The 14,878-nt window shown below is 31.4% G+C and overlaps 2 protein-coding genes and 1 long non-coding RNA gene across 3 annotated transcripts; 2 read left to right on the forward strand and 1 right to left on the reverse strand.

Annotated features, from left to right (window-relative positions):
- Positions 1-829: 829 nt before the first annotated feature.
- On the reverse strand, positions 830-2,213 carry LOC121761839. Its single transcript, XR_006042110.1, has 3 exons — positions 2,076-2,213; positions 1,878-1,930; positions 830-938 (listed from the first exon to the last, which is right to left on the reverse strand). It is a non-coding gene; the product is annotated as an uncharacterized LOC121761839 (long non-coding RNA).
- Positions 2,214-7,484: 5,271 nt separating this feature from the next.
- On the forward strand, positions 7,485-10,683 carry LOC121762977 (RNA-directed DNA methylation 4-like). The gene is made up of 10 exons (XM_042159004.1): positions 7,485-7,634; positions 7,718-7,801; positions 8,347-8,438; positions 8,639-8,710; positions 9,066-9,107; positions 9,177-9,343; positions 9,427-9,545; positions 9,922-10,000; positions 10,080-10,153; positions 10,257-10,683. The coding sequence occupies exons 1-10, from the start codon at positions 7,541-7,543 to the stop codon at positions 10,514-10,516; spliced, it is 1,083 nt and encodes a 360-aa protein (XP_042014938.1). The 5' UTR covers positions 7,485-7,540; the 3' UTR covers positions 10,517-10,683.
- Positions 10,684-13,169: 2,486 nt separating this feature from the next.
- Positions 13,170-14,878, forward strand: LOC121760284 (protein LURP-one-related 7). The gene is made up of 3 exons (XM_042155933.1): positions 13,170-13,531; positions 14,060-14,272; positions 14,539-14,878. Exons 1-3 carry the CDS (start codon positions 13,286-13,288, stop codon positions 14,683-14,685), a joined length of 606 nt encoding a protein of 201 aa, XP_042011867.1. The 5' UTR covers positions 13,170-13,285; the 3' UTR covers positions 14,686-14,878.

Raw genomic sequence — 14,878 nt, forward strand, 5'->3', positions numbered from 1 at the left:
TAATATTTTAGGTGTACAATATACATATGTATTATTTGGGTTTGCCATTGCATTACGCCCAAGTATTGGTGCATTATTTGGTTAAAATACACAAACAACGTTCAGTAATGCATAATCTAATACGAATACTTACATTATATGCAGATATGATGCACATTAAATTGAGGCCTACTATATATATGGTTTAAATTATTAGGTGTGCAATATACAAATGCATTATTTGGTGTTGCCATTGCATTGCGCATAACGATTAGTGCATTATTTGGGTTAAATACACAAACAACGTTTTGTAATGCGTAATCTAATACGACTACTTACATTATATGCATATATGATGCACATAAAATAGAGGCGTACTACATACAGGGCTTAATGTATTAGGTGTTTAATATACAAATGCATTATTTGGTGTTGCCATTGCATTGCGCACAAGGTTTAGTGCATTATTTGGCATATGTTAAGCATTACGAGAGTTAATCGGCCAACTATACAGACAAAAAACATAATACAAACAAGACAAATAACATAATACACCAATTACACACTAAGTATTCTTAGCCGTCTGAATAATCACGATGAACATACGGTTAGGCTGATTGTTCACAAGATCAAAATCAGAAAGACTAGTCTCAAAAACATTGTTAAGTGTATTCAAGTTTGTAAAAAGATCTAAAGTGCTAAGTCTTCCAACAAATACCAGAAACCATCAAGCACTACAAGCTGTCTTGGATTTAACTGCTTCAAGTAGTTCAGAAACTCCAACGGTGTGCGCCTGCAGTAAAGACGATCAGTCTTTCTTCCCTTAACTTGTGTCTGTTGAACATCACATGCTGAGCTACTAGGGGCAGCAGCTGCCAACCGATCCCTCAACTTTTGTGCCAACGCTACCGGAATTAAATCATCAACTGCATCGTCGAGTTCAGATCTTACTCGCTTCTCTGAAATTGCACAAACAAAGTAACAAATCACAACATTTTCAAAAAAGTGGACTACGTTCTGTGTAATGATGTGTTCATGTTAATGTTTACATATTAATGCAAACAACGTAATCAATCACATCACATGAATGATTGAGTAAAACATTCGCATAATGCATTAAACATCACTGATAATGCACTAAATATTAATGCTACTACTTTAGATACTACTGATAATGCACTAAATATTACTGCTACTGCATTAGATAATACTGTTAATGCACTAGATACTACTGATAATGCATTAGATACTACTGATAATGCACTAAATATTACTGATAATGCATTAGATAATATTGATAATGCACTAAATATTACTTATAATGCACTAAATATTACTGATAATCATTAGATAATACTGATAATGCACTAAATATTACTGCTAATGCACTAATATACCTCATATAATGCACACAGTAACACTAAAAAATACATGCTTATAGTTCCACAATTCATTGAATATATCTGAAATTATGAACCGTGTCATGTTTTTAGTTAGCACACCACGCAACATGTATAATGCGGATTTAACAGAATTGCTAATACCATCACTCACAATCTAAATATTAATGATACTGCACTAAATATTACTGATAATGCACTAAATATTACTGATAATGCACTAGATAATACTGATAATGCACTAAATATTACTGATAATGCATTATATACTACTGATAATGCACTAATATACCTCATATAATGCACACAGTAACACCAAAAAATGCATGCTTATAGTTCCACAATTCATTGAATATATCTGAAAGTATGAACCGTGTCATGATTTTAGTCAGCACACCAGACAACATGTATAATGCGGATTTAACAGAATTGCTAATACCATCACTCACAATCCGAAAAAACAAATATTGATTTGAAGCAACACGATGTAAATTTTACCTGCAGCCTCTGTTACTTGCGATAGCGGACGACCCCTCTTCGGCATTTTCGATCTGGCAAAAACCACAAAAACATATCATGGTACTGGAATTCATCATTATTTAACCGAACCCAAAATGGGTCTGCAAAATCACGAAACCGCCGCCTTGGTCTGCAAAATCACGAAAAAAGGACGCCTAAATCACTGTTGAAACATACCTATTAGAAAGTAGTCGGTGTTTCCGAGTCGATTTCAGCGTTGAAAGCTAATTCCCTCCGAAAATTTGGTCGACAAAATCCAAAATCTCCAAACGCGCCGCTGGGGAGGTAGATTTCTAGGGTTTGGGTAGTGGAGAGAGTGGAAGTAGTTGTAAGGGTTGTGGGCGTAATGAATGAGGAAAGAAGGAGAATAAGAGCGTTTGAAATCCCGTGAAATTAGCATATTCCAAGATATGACGGTTCAGCTTCTGTCAAATGGCCAAATTACCCCTGTAATGCATTAAGCCAACGTCTATAATGCAACACGGAGGTAAATTTATTAAAACAATCCGATCCGTCGATTCCCTAGATCTAACGGGTATTATTAAGAAGGAAAAAGGATGTAAGATGGGAAAAGGAGAATAAGGTCCCCCATTTAATTTCTCCATATTCATTTCATTATGCGAAATAAAATTTGTGAAATGATAAAAAAAAATATTCGACATCCTCTTACTTTGAATTATACTTTTTAAATCACATTAACCCTACATGGCCACAAGAGTGAGTTTAAATGCTAACTTTTCTTAAAAATGCCAATACGATCACATTAAAATTTCAACACATATTTGTGTAGACATTTTAATAAACTGTCTTGACATTTAAATATCAGACTTAAAATTAAAAAGCATTTTAATTCTGTGAAAATATGAATTAACCGTTGAGTTATAACTGCAGGAGCAAGTTTACGTTGCAATAATTTAAGATTGCACTGGTGAGACACTTCCTAGTCGAGCTTTATTTCATTGCAATATAGTGACCCTATACACTAAAAACCCAAACCTTGAAACCTAAATCCTAAACTCTTAACTTTAAAATATACTCATCATGACCAACAAATGAGACAAATATCGATAAAATTCTCCCTCCGCCCCAGTTTAGTTTTACTTTGTTGATCACTTATTCAAAATATACTCATCATGATCAACAAATGACCCTATACACTACAAACCCAAACCTGGAAACTAAATCACAAACCCTTAACTTTAAAATATACTCATCATGACCAACAAATAAGCCAATTATCAATAAAATTCTCCCTCCGCCCAATTCGATTTTACTTTGTTGATCACTTATTCTATTTTGGGGGTTTAAGATCTGTATTCGATATCTTACATTGGGTGGGCCTACTTGATAATCCTTACTGATAGTAGAGGTTTTTTTACCTGAATCTTGGCTGTAAATCTGATTATATGCTCATATCAAGAAAGTGCAATTTTAATTTAAAAAAACATGATGACATTCTGTTTTTTTTTTATTTTGTGCAAATCTATACATATATAAAAGAGAGATTTGGATCAATAAGAGTGGCTCGATCGATACATTTGAATCCTAAACCATAAACACCTCTGAACTCTAAACCATAAATACTAAGAGCATTAGCAGTGGGGCGCCCTAAAGCCCGCCCTATGCACCGCCACATTAACATTTTATCCTTTTACCCTTCCACCTGCAGTGGGGCGCCCTATAAGCCGCCCTAAAGGCCGCCCTTTAAGTTTCACTATTGTTTTGTTAATTAATTTAAATGTTTTCAAATATGTCAATGCAAAATAATTAAAAATACCACGATTAATTAAAAACAACAAATCCTACATTGAGTAAAAAAAAGTTTTACATGAGTTAGAAATGAAAAAAAGTTGACTACTCTACAAAAGTCCCAACTTGCGGCGCAGCTCATCGATCATCCCCTGGAGGTATTCGGCTTTGGCCGGGTCCTGACATTGCATGAGGGTGTTGTGCGTGTCCAACATGTTGTTTAATTATAGTCTTGTTTAAAATTTAAAATTGTGAATTGTATTCATAATGATATAAAGAGTTGAATATCTTTAGTTAACTGTTTCAACCCTAAAATGAGTATAAAAATATTTAATTGATTTAATTATTATAAATAATTTATTTAATTAGTTATTTTGTTCTTGATTTATATTACGAATGCAATTTGATGTATGTATAAAACACTAAAAAGAAAGAAGAAAAAGAAGAGAAAAGAAAAAAAGAGGAAACATAAACTAAGGAGAAAGAAGAAAGGAAGATAAAATACTAAAAAAAGATGAAAATGAAGAGAAAAGAAAGAAGAAGAAACTAAAGAAGAAAAAGAGAAATAATAAAGGTAGAAAAAAATCACATGTTTGGTACTATTTAATTGAATTCCAAAAATATCCTCCATAACAAAAAAACCACATGTTTGGTACCTAAGGTTATTTTTGTCATGAGGTACCAACAACGATATAAAATAAAGATCAGGTACCATTTAAGTGCGAAAGTGAAATATCAAGTACCATTTATGTAGTTCACTATATTTTTAATGAAATGTATCTTGAATTGTATTTCATCCAATCCTTAAAAAATTGTCTCATTTTGTCATATTAGTCATAACAAAATTAATCCATTTTCCTATTTTTGAAAACTTTTTCACCGCACATTACATTACTAATAAATTGTGTCTCTATTTCAATTAATATGCTCTTTCTCTTTTATACGTTAAAAATTTTGAATTAAAACTTGTGCTATCCCTAAGACCCTATTTTAGGGGGATGGAGGGTATATAAAATAATTGCGTTCCCTCGGGCGCGCCATCGTCCGCCCCATTGTGGATGCTCTAAACCCTGAACCCTATTAACTTCTAGATTTGAGATCAATTAGAATGACTCGATACACTTGAACCCTAAACCATTAATCATAAACCCTAAACGCTAAATATTGAACTCTGGATCTAAACCGTTACCTTCATCTCAATTATATGGAGATATGTATTAGTATTAATTTTCATAAACTTTCTGACTTCCTCTTCGCCTAATTATCATAAAAATAAAAAAAAATATTTCCAATTTCTAATTTTATTGAAATATTCATAATAATAATTTATTATTTTCTATTATCATAAAAACATTTAAATGTCTTTTGTGATTCAACATTTAAATTCCACAATTAATATTACCCTACCTACATTAAATAATTCTCGAAATGATATACATATCATCATACGAAATCTAAAAGCATAAAATATATACTAAAAATTCATTATATAAATATTTAAAATCAAATAACATTTGAAATCAACAAATTTGTAAAAATATATTGCTTAGTAAATTCAGCAACAATTTCTCAATAAAATAAAAAGATAAACTGATTGGAATCAATTAAAAAAGTTTATTACTACTTATTAAGAATTAATCTGCGATCTTCTCTTCTATTCCAATATGCCTTCATCTTACTTCTAATCTCTCCCAGTCTTTTTTATCTGCTTCTCTCTATCTCCAATAGCCTCCTTGTCCATTCATCATCTTCAACACTTTCATCGCCCTATGTCGATGTCATTTTCTCCATCATGTCGGATTGAGTCATGCTATATACGAACTTCAAACAAAAAATAACAAAACTTGCCTTCTATAACCCTGCCATTTTGTCATGGAACACACACCAATGACAATTGATTTGTCGTGGGGCTTGGCCATCTAAAAAATGCGTACGTATCCCACTTTGGTGACAGATTGAGTATTCCTAGGTAGCAAATTAGACATATTTATAGAGGGATTAGGGTATATATTAAGTTACAACCTCTCAACCAAATTAGGCTAATGAACTTATTTGGGCATTTCACTAATAATTACTTACGTTACAAAGTCTTGATAGTAATTAAATTAAATTAAATAATTTTTCATGAATGGAATTATACATTGATACATACTATAATTTGTACAATAATGATAATAAATTCACTTAATTTAAATTAGTGCCGAAAACCATATAACTTCCCATTAGTAACGGCATTACTTGAAATTAAATTGAGTAGTAATACTATTATTTATTAAAATTTGTACTGATTTAAAGTTGTTGGATATCTAATAACAAAATGCAATTCTGAAAATATATAAAAGTAAGAACCTTGAAAAAAAACAACCGTAAAAAGAATAATTGAAAATATTACTTAAAATTTACTTAAAAATGATTAGGCAACTACGACACACAAAATAATATTAAATATATGTAACAACATTAATATACAGCAAAATAATAATAAATTTGGATAAGTTACCTTATTTTATGTTATTTTTTGTTTTTAAAAAAATCGATAACGGTTTCCCTTTTTCCGATGGTAAAACACTAAAAAACAGAATAAAAGGAAACATTTTATCTATTTAGTTAATTTAAATTTTGTAATATTAATAGCATATAAAAATTGAATAATTTCATTTTAAAGAAATATATTTTTCCATACATTTAAATTGTTTTTCTCGTTAGAGAATCATATATATAATTATATTTTCTTGATCATATTTTATAGTGAAAGCGAAATTGTCATCTTGATCCTCAAAGGCTTGAAATTAGATTTGTCAATAAGACAATTAGTTAATGAAATGGTTTAATATTTTTAGGTGAATAAAACACATTGGATATAAATGTACCTGAAAATTAAATAACAAAATAAAATAGCTTCACTTGAAAATAGAAGAAGAAGAAGAAAGTGAGAAATAAAATAAAAACCTACAAAACACAACACACCTACCAGAGATGCAATATTAATTGTAAAAACACAAATAAAAATAATTACAACTAAAACTGGCTTATCATCAATCCATTAAAACCCATTCAAAATATATAAAAACTGGTTCTAGCAATCAACGCTCTCTTTGCCTCCCAAAGTCGCTTGCTCTCTTTGCCTCCCAAACTGGTTCCAAGCACAAACAGAAAAACAAATGCACCTTCTCTCACTCCTATATTGACTTTGTCTCCTTTGGGGAATCGTCGCCATGCAATCGCCGACTAAGTTTCTTTATCTATTTTCCATTTTCCAATTTATTAACCCGAAATATCTCATCAAATATTTTCTTTTCTTTCTGTAGGAATTTATAGATCCGCACCTTTTTAGAGAATGACATTTTGGGATTGATATTTATAGTAGATATGGTAGTGTTTGGCATTCTTCTCAAATGAATGATTTTTAGTGTGTGTTATTGTAATTTATTATAAATTAAAGCGATAATGAATGTTTCATCACTTTGCAATACTAAATCGTGTGATGACAATACGAGTTTCTTTCCAACTAATGTGTTTTTTTTCCAATTAAGACGTTTTTTAATTTTTATTTTGATTTGAGATGGTACCAATAATTATTTGTAACCGTAGGCTGTAGCATTAACATTAGTTTGGAGTTTTTTTTAAATATGGTGGCAAAGCAATAAGATGCTAAATAATAACGATTGGCAATTACATCAAATCCTACTACTATGATTCTTGAATTCATTCAAAAGGTCCACAACTACTAACTATTTAAAATCTTGCCTCAAATTTATAAATATTTAAAATAATGGCCAAAACTCAACCTTTATATATGTATAGATTTCAAAACTGTAGTCTATTTCTGCCGCAAATACTTGTGGATTAAAACCTTAAGCCCTAACTCGCAAAATTGATCGAATCCGACGATAATGGCGGAGAGTTCCTCTGCTCCGCCCACTGCCGACAAGCCGGTGATTGTTAGGGTTAAGCGAAAAGTTTCTCAGTTTGCGCTAGATGCTTTTTGTGAGTAGCTGTGTTGCGAAATTTTTGTTTCTTTGTGTTCTCTAAGCTGTTGATTTTGAGCTTTCCCCCTCCCCCTCAATTAGGGCTGGAAATCCATGAGAGGCCTGCTAAGCGTCCGTTGATCGACTTCGGAAAGCTATCAATATCTGATGCTTCTTCGAGTAAAGGTGCGTTATATCGTGTATTTCGTTTTGGTTTAATGTGTTTCTTTTTTAGCTATCCTTTTCCTTTTATTTTCAATTTGTCGCGATTTGATTGAATTAGTTCTTGTGCTTCTTCAATTTTACACGCTTATCGAGTATAATGCTAGATTTTTGTCAGCTATGAACATAAACAACACTTTAAATCGAAAGTATGGCTTGGAATTTATGAAGTGGAGATGTGAACAACCAATTTTCTGAAACACACAAGTGGCGAAGTGCTTAAGTAGAAATTATCATGGTTGGAGGATAGTGTTTACTCTGTAGTGTCGCTGAAGGTCTCTTTCTACTGCATTACATTTGACATCTATGCAGCAATGAACTGAGTACTAATGCAAGAAAGCAAGAATATGATATTACATGCTGTTAGAAACCTTTAACGTCTTATGTGCTGAAATAGTGTGTTCAGTTAGTTTCAGTGTTGTAAATGTTTTGATGTTAATTTTGAAGATTTTTACCTGTTTATGTATTTATTAATAACAATTGTTAATCACGCCTTTGACATCTTTTAGTGGAGGAATTCAAGACGCAAAAAATCTTGGTACGACATGTGGAGACAGTTGCTAGCTCCAAGGATACATTTGATGTGCTGCGATCTTTCGTGGTCAGTTCTTAGGTTCCTTAAAAATATTGATTATCTTGTAACTGTAGAATAGTAACTATAGAAATCACAGCTGCTGTCTTTGTCACTTCCTTTTTAGCATTGTTTAAGACATACAAACATATTATAGCAGATTTTGTGGATTGTATTTCCTGACTGGCGAGAGCAATAGGAAGTTCAGTAATATATCATATATTTTGCAGCCTAATTCATCGGATGAGTTGAAATCAGAAGAGAAAATTGAAAAACGAAAACGGAGTTTCAAGACTGTGGATGTGAGTTCTTTCTAATCTAACCTTTCTCTCCCTCCCCCCGATGAGTCCAATAAATACTTCTTGCATGTGTAGACAAGGTCCTGTAGTGGTACTTGTGTTACACCATCCTTCTCATAGTTTAACTAACTAAGCTGTTCCAGGGTATATCCATGCATTTGCAATTGTTTGTTTCACCATTCAACATGATGAGTTTCATTTATACCTAGTTGAAACTGTACCTTTGAGACATTGATAGACCTTAATATTTGGTATTACACTTACGGTTGCTCGTACTGAGACTTGCTTTGAGTATCTCTATTCACTAATACAAAGAGTTGCTAATAATTGGTTGTAAATTGTAATGTTGATGCTTCAGAAAGAAGGTCAGCGATTGGTCAACGCAAGACAGAGTCAAGAGGTATAGTGCATTTTAGGTTTGCATTACATGCTGTTGTCACACATTGACCTATTATGTTCAACCCTTAAGGTTTTGTCAAGAAATGCTCGCTTTGAGCAAATATGGAGAAGCAGAAAGCTGCAGAAAGACAATCCTGGGGATGATGCTATATATGATATGTGCCGACTCTATGATGTTGTTAGGATTGATGTTGAAGAGCACACCGTTAAGGAGCACATTGAGGTGAAAAATCAGAAGTACGGTACTTTCACAAGTGATGATATTGCATCATTACACAAGCTATGATGTCTTTGTTCTGATATCCAAATCTATAACCCAGGGAAGCAGATATAGATGAGTACAAGATAATGGGTGATTTCTTGCCTCTCCTGAGAGAAGTTTTGCCAACTGCTGCTGAGGAGATTGAACTCGATATCCACGACCTCGTTTCCAAACAAGGTCTGCCTCTGTGATTTATTCTTTTCTTAGTGTATGTGGTGCTTGCACATCCAGGGATGATTACTAATTTCCTATATGTATATATGAGAATGTGATCAAATGCAAACTCTAAATATTGTACAAACTCCAAACTATGATCAAATGCAAACTCTAAATATATGTTAGGACTATTAATTAAATATCAAATCATACTGTTTTTTGTCTTGATATCAAATCTTACTGTTAATTGTTGGTTTTATTTATTTTTGTTGATCTTATACTATTCTGTTTTTTTATAACTATCTGTCATGCAGCTGAACTGATATCCTATGGTCTCTCATGTGATATAAGATTTTTTGTTGTTAATAATCTGCTACTTTTAACGTGGCATCTTCAGATGGGTACGTGTATGATGTCTATACTATTGAGGAGGATGTAAATGAGTTGGATGCTGATTATGCTAGCCAAATTCCGAAGTAAGGCTTTCATTTTCAGTGTTTGGTTGTGGTTTAGCTACAAAAGATTTCCTTTGTCTAACTTAATAATCTGGATCAGGATCGAAGTTGATGATGATGAAGACTTCTATGATGGCCCATATGATACAGAATATGAAAGTGATGATTCTAACGGTATCCTCTCTCTCTCTCTCTCTCTCTCTCTTTCTGTGTGTGTGTGTGTGTGTGTGTGTCTGGAAAGTATCAAAACCCTGAATGGCATATTTTGGAATCTCAGATGAAAACAATCCCCTGAATGATTATCCGGATGAAGAGACATGCGAGGAGGATGAGGATGAGGATGAGGACGAGGATGAGGATGAGAGCAGATCATCTGATGAAGAATCGGAGGGAGAGAGTACAACTTCTGGAAGCCAGTCTGATGATCCGAAAGATGGAAGTGAGGTATCGTATGGTCTGTCTGACATGGGTTCGGAGGAGTATGACTGGTTAGACTATGCTGATGAAAACTTAGAAGATGAAGAATCATATTGGTGAGGAAGCAATGTTTGAGCCTTGTTTTGGCATTTCTTCACGTGAGATGTGAATATTAAACTTCTAGGCACTAAGTGTGACTCGCGCTTTTAACTCTATGTTAGCTTGTTTTTTGTGCATTAGAAAATGATTTCTGATCAGTTTAACGAATTTTCTACACATTCGAAATATTTTGAGCAGTGCGAAAATGGCGTCAGAAATTATATTTTGTTTCAATTTGGACACTTGCATTCCTTTTTTCATCGAAAAAGAAATTAATGTTATCAGAGTTCTAAATAAGTACTAGTAGTAACACTAACAGTTCAATAGTTTTGGCAATACGTTGACTAAAATTATATTGATTAGTCCAAAATAAAATGCAAACTTGATGAGAAGTTAGAGAGATTTTTTGCTAAAAAGAGATTATGACTCACTTATAATGGAACATCCTAAAAATAATATTGCTCGTTTATTTGTGACGGAGGGAGTATATAATTAGAATAAACCCTAAACCCAAAATTCTCATGCATCCGAATTTCATCAAGAAGATGGGTTTATCAAATAGAGTGAACTACATAAATGATACATGATCTTTCACTTTCGCACATAAATGATACCTGATATTTATTTTGTAGCGTTTTTGGTACCCTATGACAAAAATAACCATAGGTACCAAACATGTGATTTTTTTGTTATGAAGGATATTTTTTGGAAATTTCAATTAAATAGAATCAAATATGTGATTTTTTTTTCTTCCTTTCTTATTTCTTTTTTTTCTTCTTTAGTTTATTCTTCTTTCTTTTTTCTTCATTTTTTTCTTCCTTTTTAGTATTTTATCTTCCTTTCTTCTTTTAGTGTTTTATACATACATCTAATTGCATTCATAATATAAATCAATAACAAAACACCTAATTAAATTAATTATTTAAAGTAATTAAATCAACTGAATATTTTTAATTAAATTATTTATACTCATTTTGGGGTTGAAACACATAATTAAAAATATTCAACTCTGAATACAATTCACAATTTTAAATTTTGATTAAGACTATATTGTTTAGTTATTAATTTAATATAAAATAATAATTAGTATTATTTATTAATTACTATTAGTTTTTACTATTATAACAATAATATTATTATAATAATTAAATATAATTATAACTATAATTATGATTAAGTATATATTAAAGGATATTAAAAAATTAATTATTAATTTATAACATCAAAATAATAACATTAATATTGATTAATAATAATAGTATAAAGAGTGAGGAGAATGAGAGAAGATATTATAATATCCCTTTTTGATACTAATTTTGTCAATGCCCAAAATATCCCTTATTACATAGATGGAAAAATGAATTTGTTTAGAGGGTATTTTGGGGTGAAAATTGCATCAGGTACAAAAAATATGATTTATAGGTACCAAAAATAATATAAAATAAAGACCAGATACCATTTATGTGAGAAAGTAAAAGATCTGGAACTATGTACTTCACTCTATCAAATAAAGGTCTGGGAAAGTAATCTAATTCCTTAAATTTTAAATTTATGTGTTTGTTTTGGTTTTTAATCAAACTGGGAAAGTAATCAGAATCCGAGAACTAGGAAAGTTAGTACAACTTTCCAGGATTCTGAATCCTTACTTTTCTTAGGTATTCTTTTTCCAAGTTTTAGGATTCTTACATATTTAATGCAGTATAGTATAGTTATTATTATTATTATTATTATTATTATTATTATTATTATTATTATTATTATTATTATCATTATTAATTACAATGTTTTCAAAATAATTTAAAATTATAAATCATAATCTAATAAATAACTATAATTAAAATTATCATAATTATAACTATATTATTATAAAATTTATATATAATTGTTATTACTATTATAATTAAAAATTTATCAAACAATTAAAATATAATTATATAATATAAATACTAATAATAATAATAATAAATAATAATAATAATAATAATTACTCCATCCATTCCCAAAGAATATGCACTTTGAATTCGACACGTGTTTTAATGCAAAATTGGAAAAGTAAGAGAGAGGTAGGGGGAAAAGTAATTAAAGTATTGTTAGTGGAGAATGAGTCTCACCTCATTAGAGTGAAAAGAGTTACAAAAATTTGAAAGTGCATATTTTTGTGGGACAGACTAAAAAGGAAAGAGTGCATATTCTTGTGAGACGGAGGGAGTATTATTTTATAAATTAATAATTAATCAATAAAGTCGTAGAAAATTTTTGAACTATAAAATTTATTCAATTATAATATTTTTAAATATAATAATAATCATTTTTATTATGATTATTATATATTATGATGAATAATCCGTATTTAAACTATACATCGTAATAATAAATATAATAATATAATTATAATTATTTGTAATTAATAATTTATTAAAAATTTATATTATTATTCTTTTTTATAAATAAAAGAATAATTATTAGTATATTTTTAGTTTGATGTTTAAATCAAATACAAAATTTAAAATCTTGATATTTCCAAACACATGAAAGTAAAATTATTAGGAATCATATTCTCTGGATTTATTTTCCTTATCAACTTTACTTTCCCCTCAATCAAACATAGTCATTTTTCATGAAATTAAAAAGATTCTCAAAGCGTGTATTGAAAAGTACTCCTACCGCTTTGAAATGATCATTGCCACATTCTCATAGCATAAGAAAGAAAAAAAGAACTCTTGATAAAATTCTAATTCCACCCAATTGTTTATTTTTATTCACATCTTTTACTTGATCAACCATGATTTGATGGGGGAGAACTCGTCGATCCCATTCGAAAACTTCAAGCTCTCCGCCGATTCCGAAATCCCATTTGATCTAGTCGTCTCCAAGAAATACAAGGGCCTCGGCCTCCGAGGATTTGTCAGATATGCCGATTCAACCGGAAAGTCGGTCTACACTGTCAAGAAATCCTCAGCTGCTACCGATCGAGATTGTGTGAAGCAGCTCCTCGATTCTTCTGGAAATATTCTTTTCTCAATCAAGCGAGTTCTCGTGAGTTGCTTCTCACTGATCGTCGTATTTTTTTTATCTTTATTTACTCATTTTGCGTTTGTTTTGGGTAGGGTTCTTCATTTATGAATTGTTGAATATATTGATGCGATGAGAGTTTAAATTATTATTATAATATTATTAGCTGAATAACGTGAAGATTTAACTGTAAACGTTTGTTGGATCTCAGAATTTTGTACAATTCAAGCATATTGAATTGAATTAGCAGTGAATTGGTGAAGGTGAGAATGTATGTATGGTTTGTGTTTGTGGAAATGTTTATTCCGAAAAATATCAAGCTTATGTAGACGATTAGAGACACTTAATTGAAGAGAATCAATACAAATTTGAACAATAGCTTTTGTAACAGCTCAAAGTTTTGTTTCCTCTATTATCACGCATGCTTTCAAATTGTTGGTAGCATAACCTAATTTGATTGAAAATGTGTGTGTTGGTAGCATCAGGATATGCATCTAGTGTTAGTGTTTCTTATCACTCTTTGAAGCATTTGGCATGTTGTTCTTGGTGTAGAAAGGATCATGGCGTGGATATAAGGGAAATGGTGAAGGCAAGAAAGAGATATTCACAGTAGAGAAGCATGTGGATGAGTCCAGCAGAAATGAGTTCAGAGTGTTGCTTGTTAATGACAGCAACAATGAAGATTCAAAGACCGAGTTGCTGATGAAAGGCAACCCTTTCCAGAGATCCTGCACCATCTACAAAGGCAACTCCATTGTCGCTCAGGTACTTCAAAATCACACTACGCCACAGCTTTGTTTCGTTGTTATGCTTCAACCGAGACAAGAAATGCTTACATATATGAATTCCCTTTTGCTCTAGTTTGATGTTATGTATAAATGCTTCGTGTCACTACTAAAATGGCGAAAGATCAGAACTCTCCTGTTGCTGTAACCTTTGTTCTAATCAAAATAAGAACAAGAAGGGAACACAACAGATTGTTATGTGCATTCTAACTAAGCATGATGTTTCTGTTCTACATGTTTGTGCAGACTAGCCTCATGTACAAGCTTGGAATGGGGAAGGTTTTCGTCACCAGAAACCGGTTTCGTGTAACAGTTTTTCCAGGATTTGCTGACCGTAGTTTAGTTGCTTGTCTCATTGCTGTATACTTCGATGGAAGAAAGCTTTGGATATGAGGTGATATTGTGGTTTCTACTTCTCATTGGCTTCATACTCGACCTATTAAACTTTATGAAATGTTTATTTGTAACAAAAGATGATATGAGATGACAGCATTGCACAATGTTGGACTTTCTCTTGGTTAAGATGACTCACTCTTGTGTATTCATATGACAAAAACTTATAAAGGCAACTATTTTGATACATAAA

The sequence above is a fragment of the Salvia splendens genome, chromosome 13, assembly GCF_004379255.2.
Source record: "Salvia splendens isolate huo1 chromosome 13, SspV2, whole genome shotgun sequence".
NCBI lineage: Eukaryota > Viridiplantae > Streptophyta > Magnoliopsida > Lamiales > Lamiaceae > Salvia > Salvia splendens.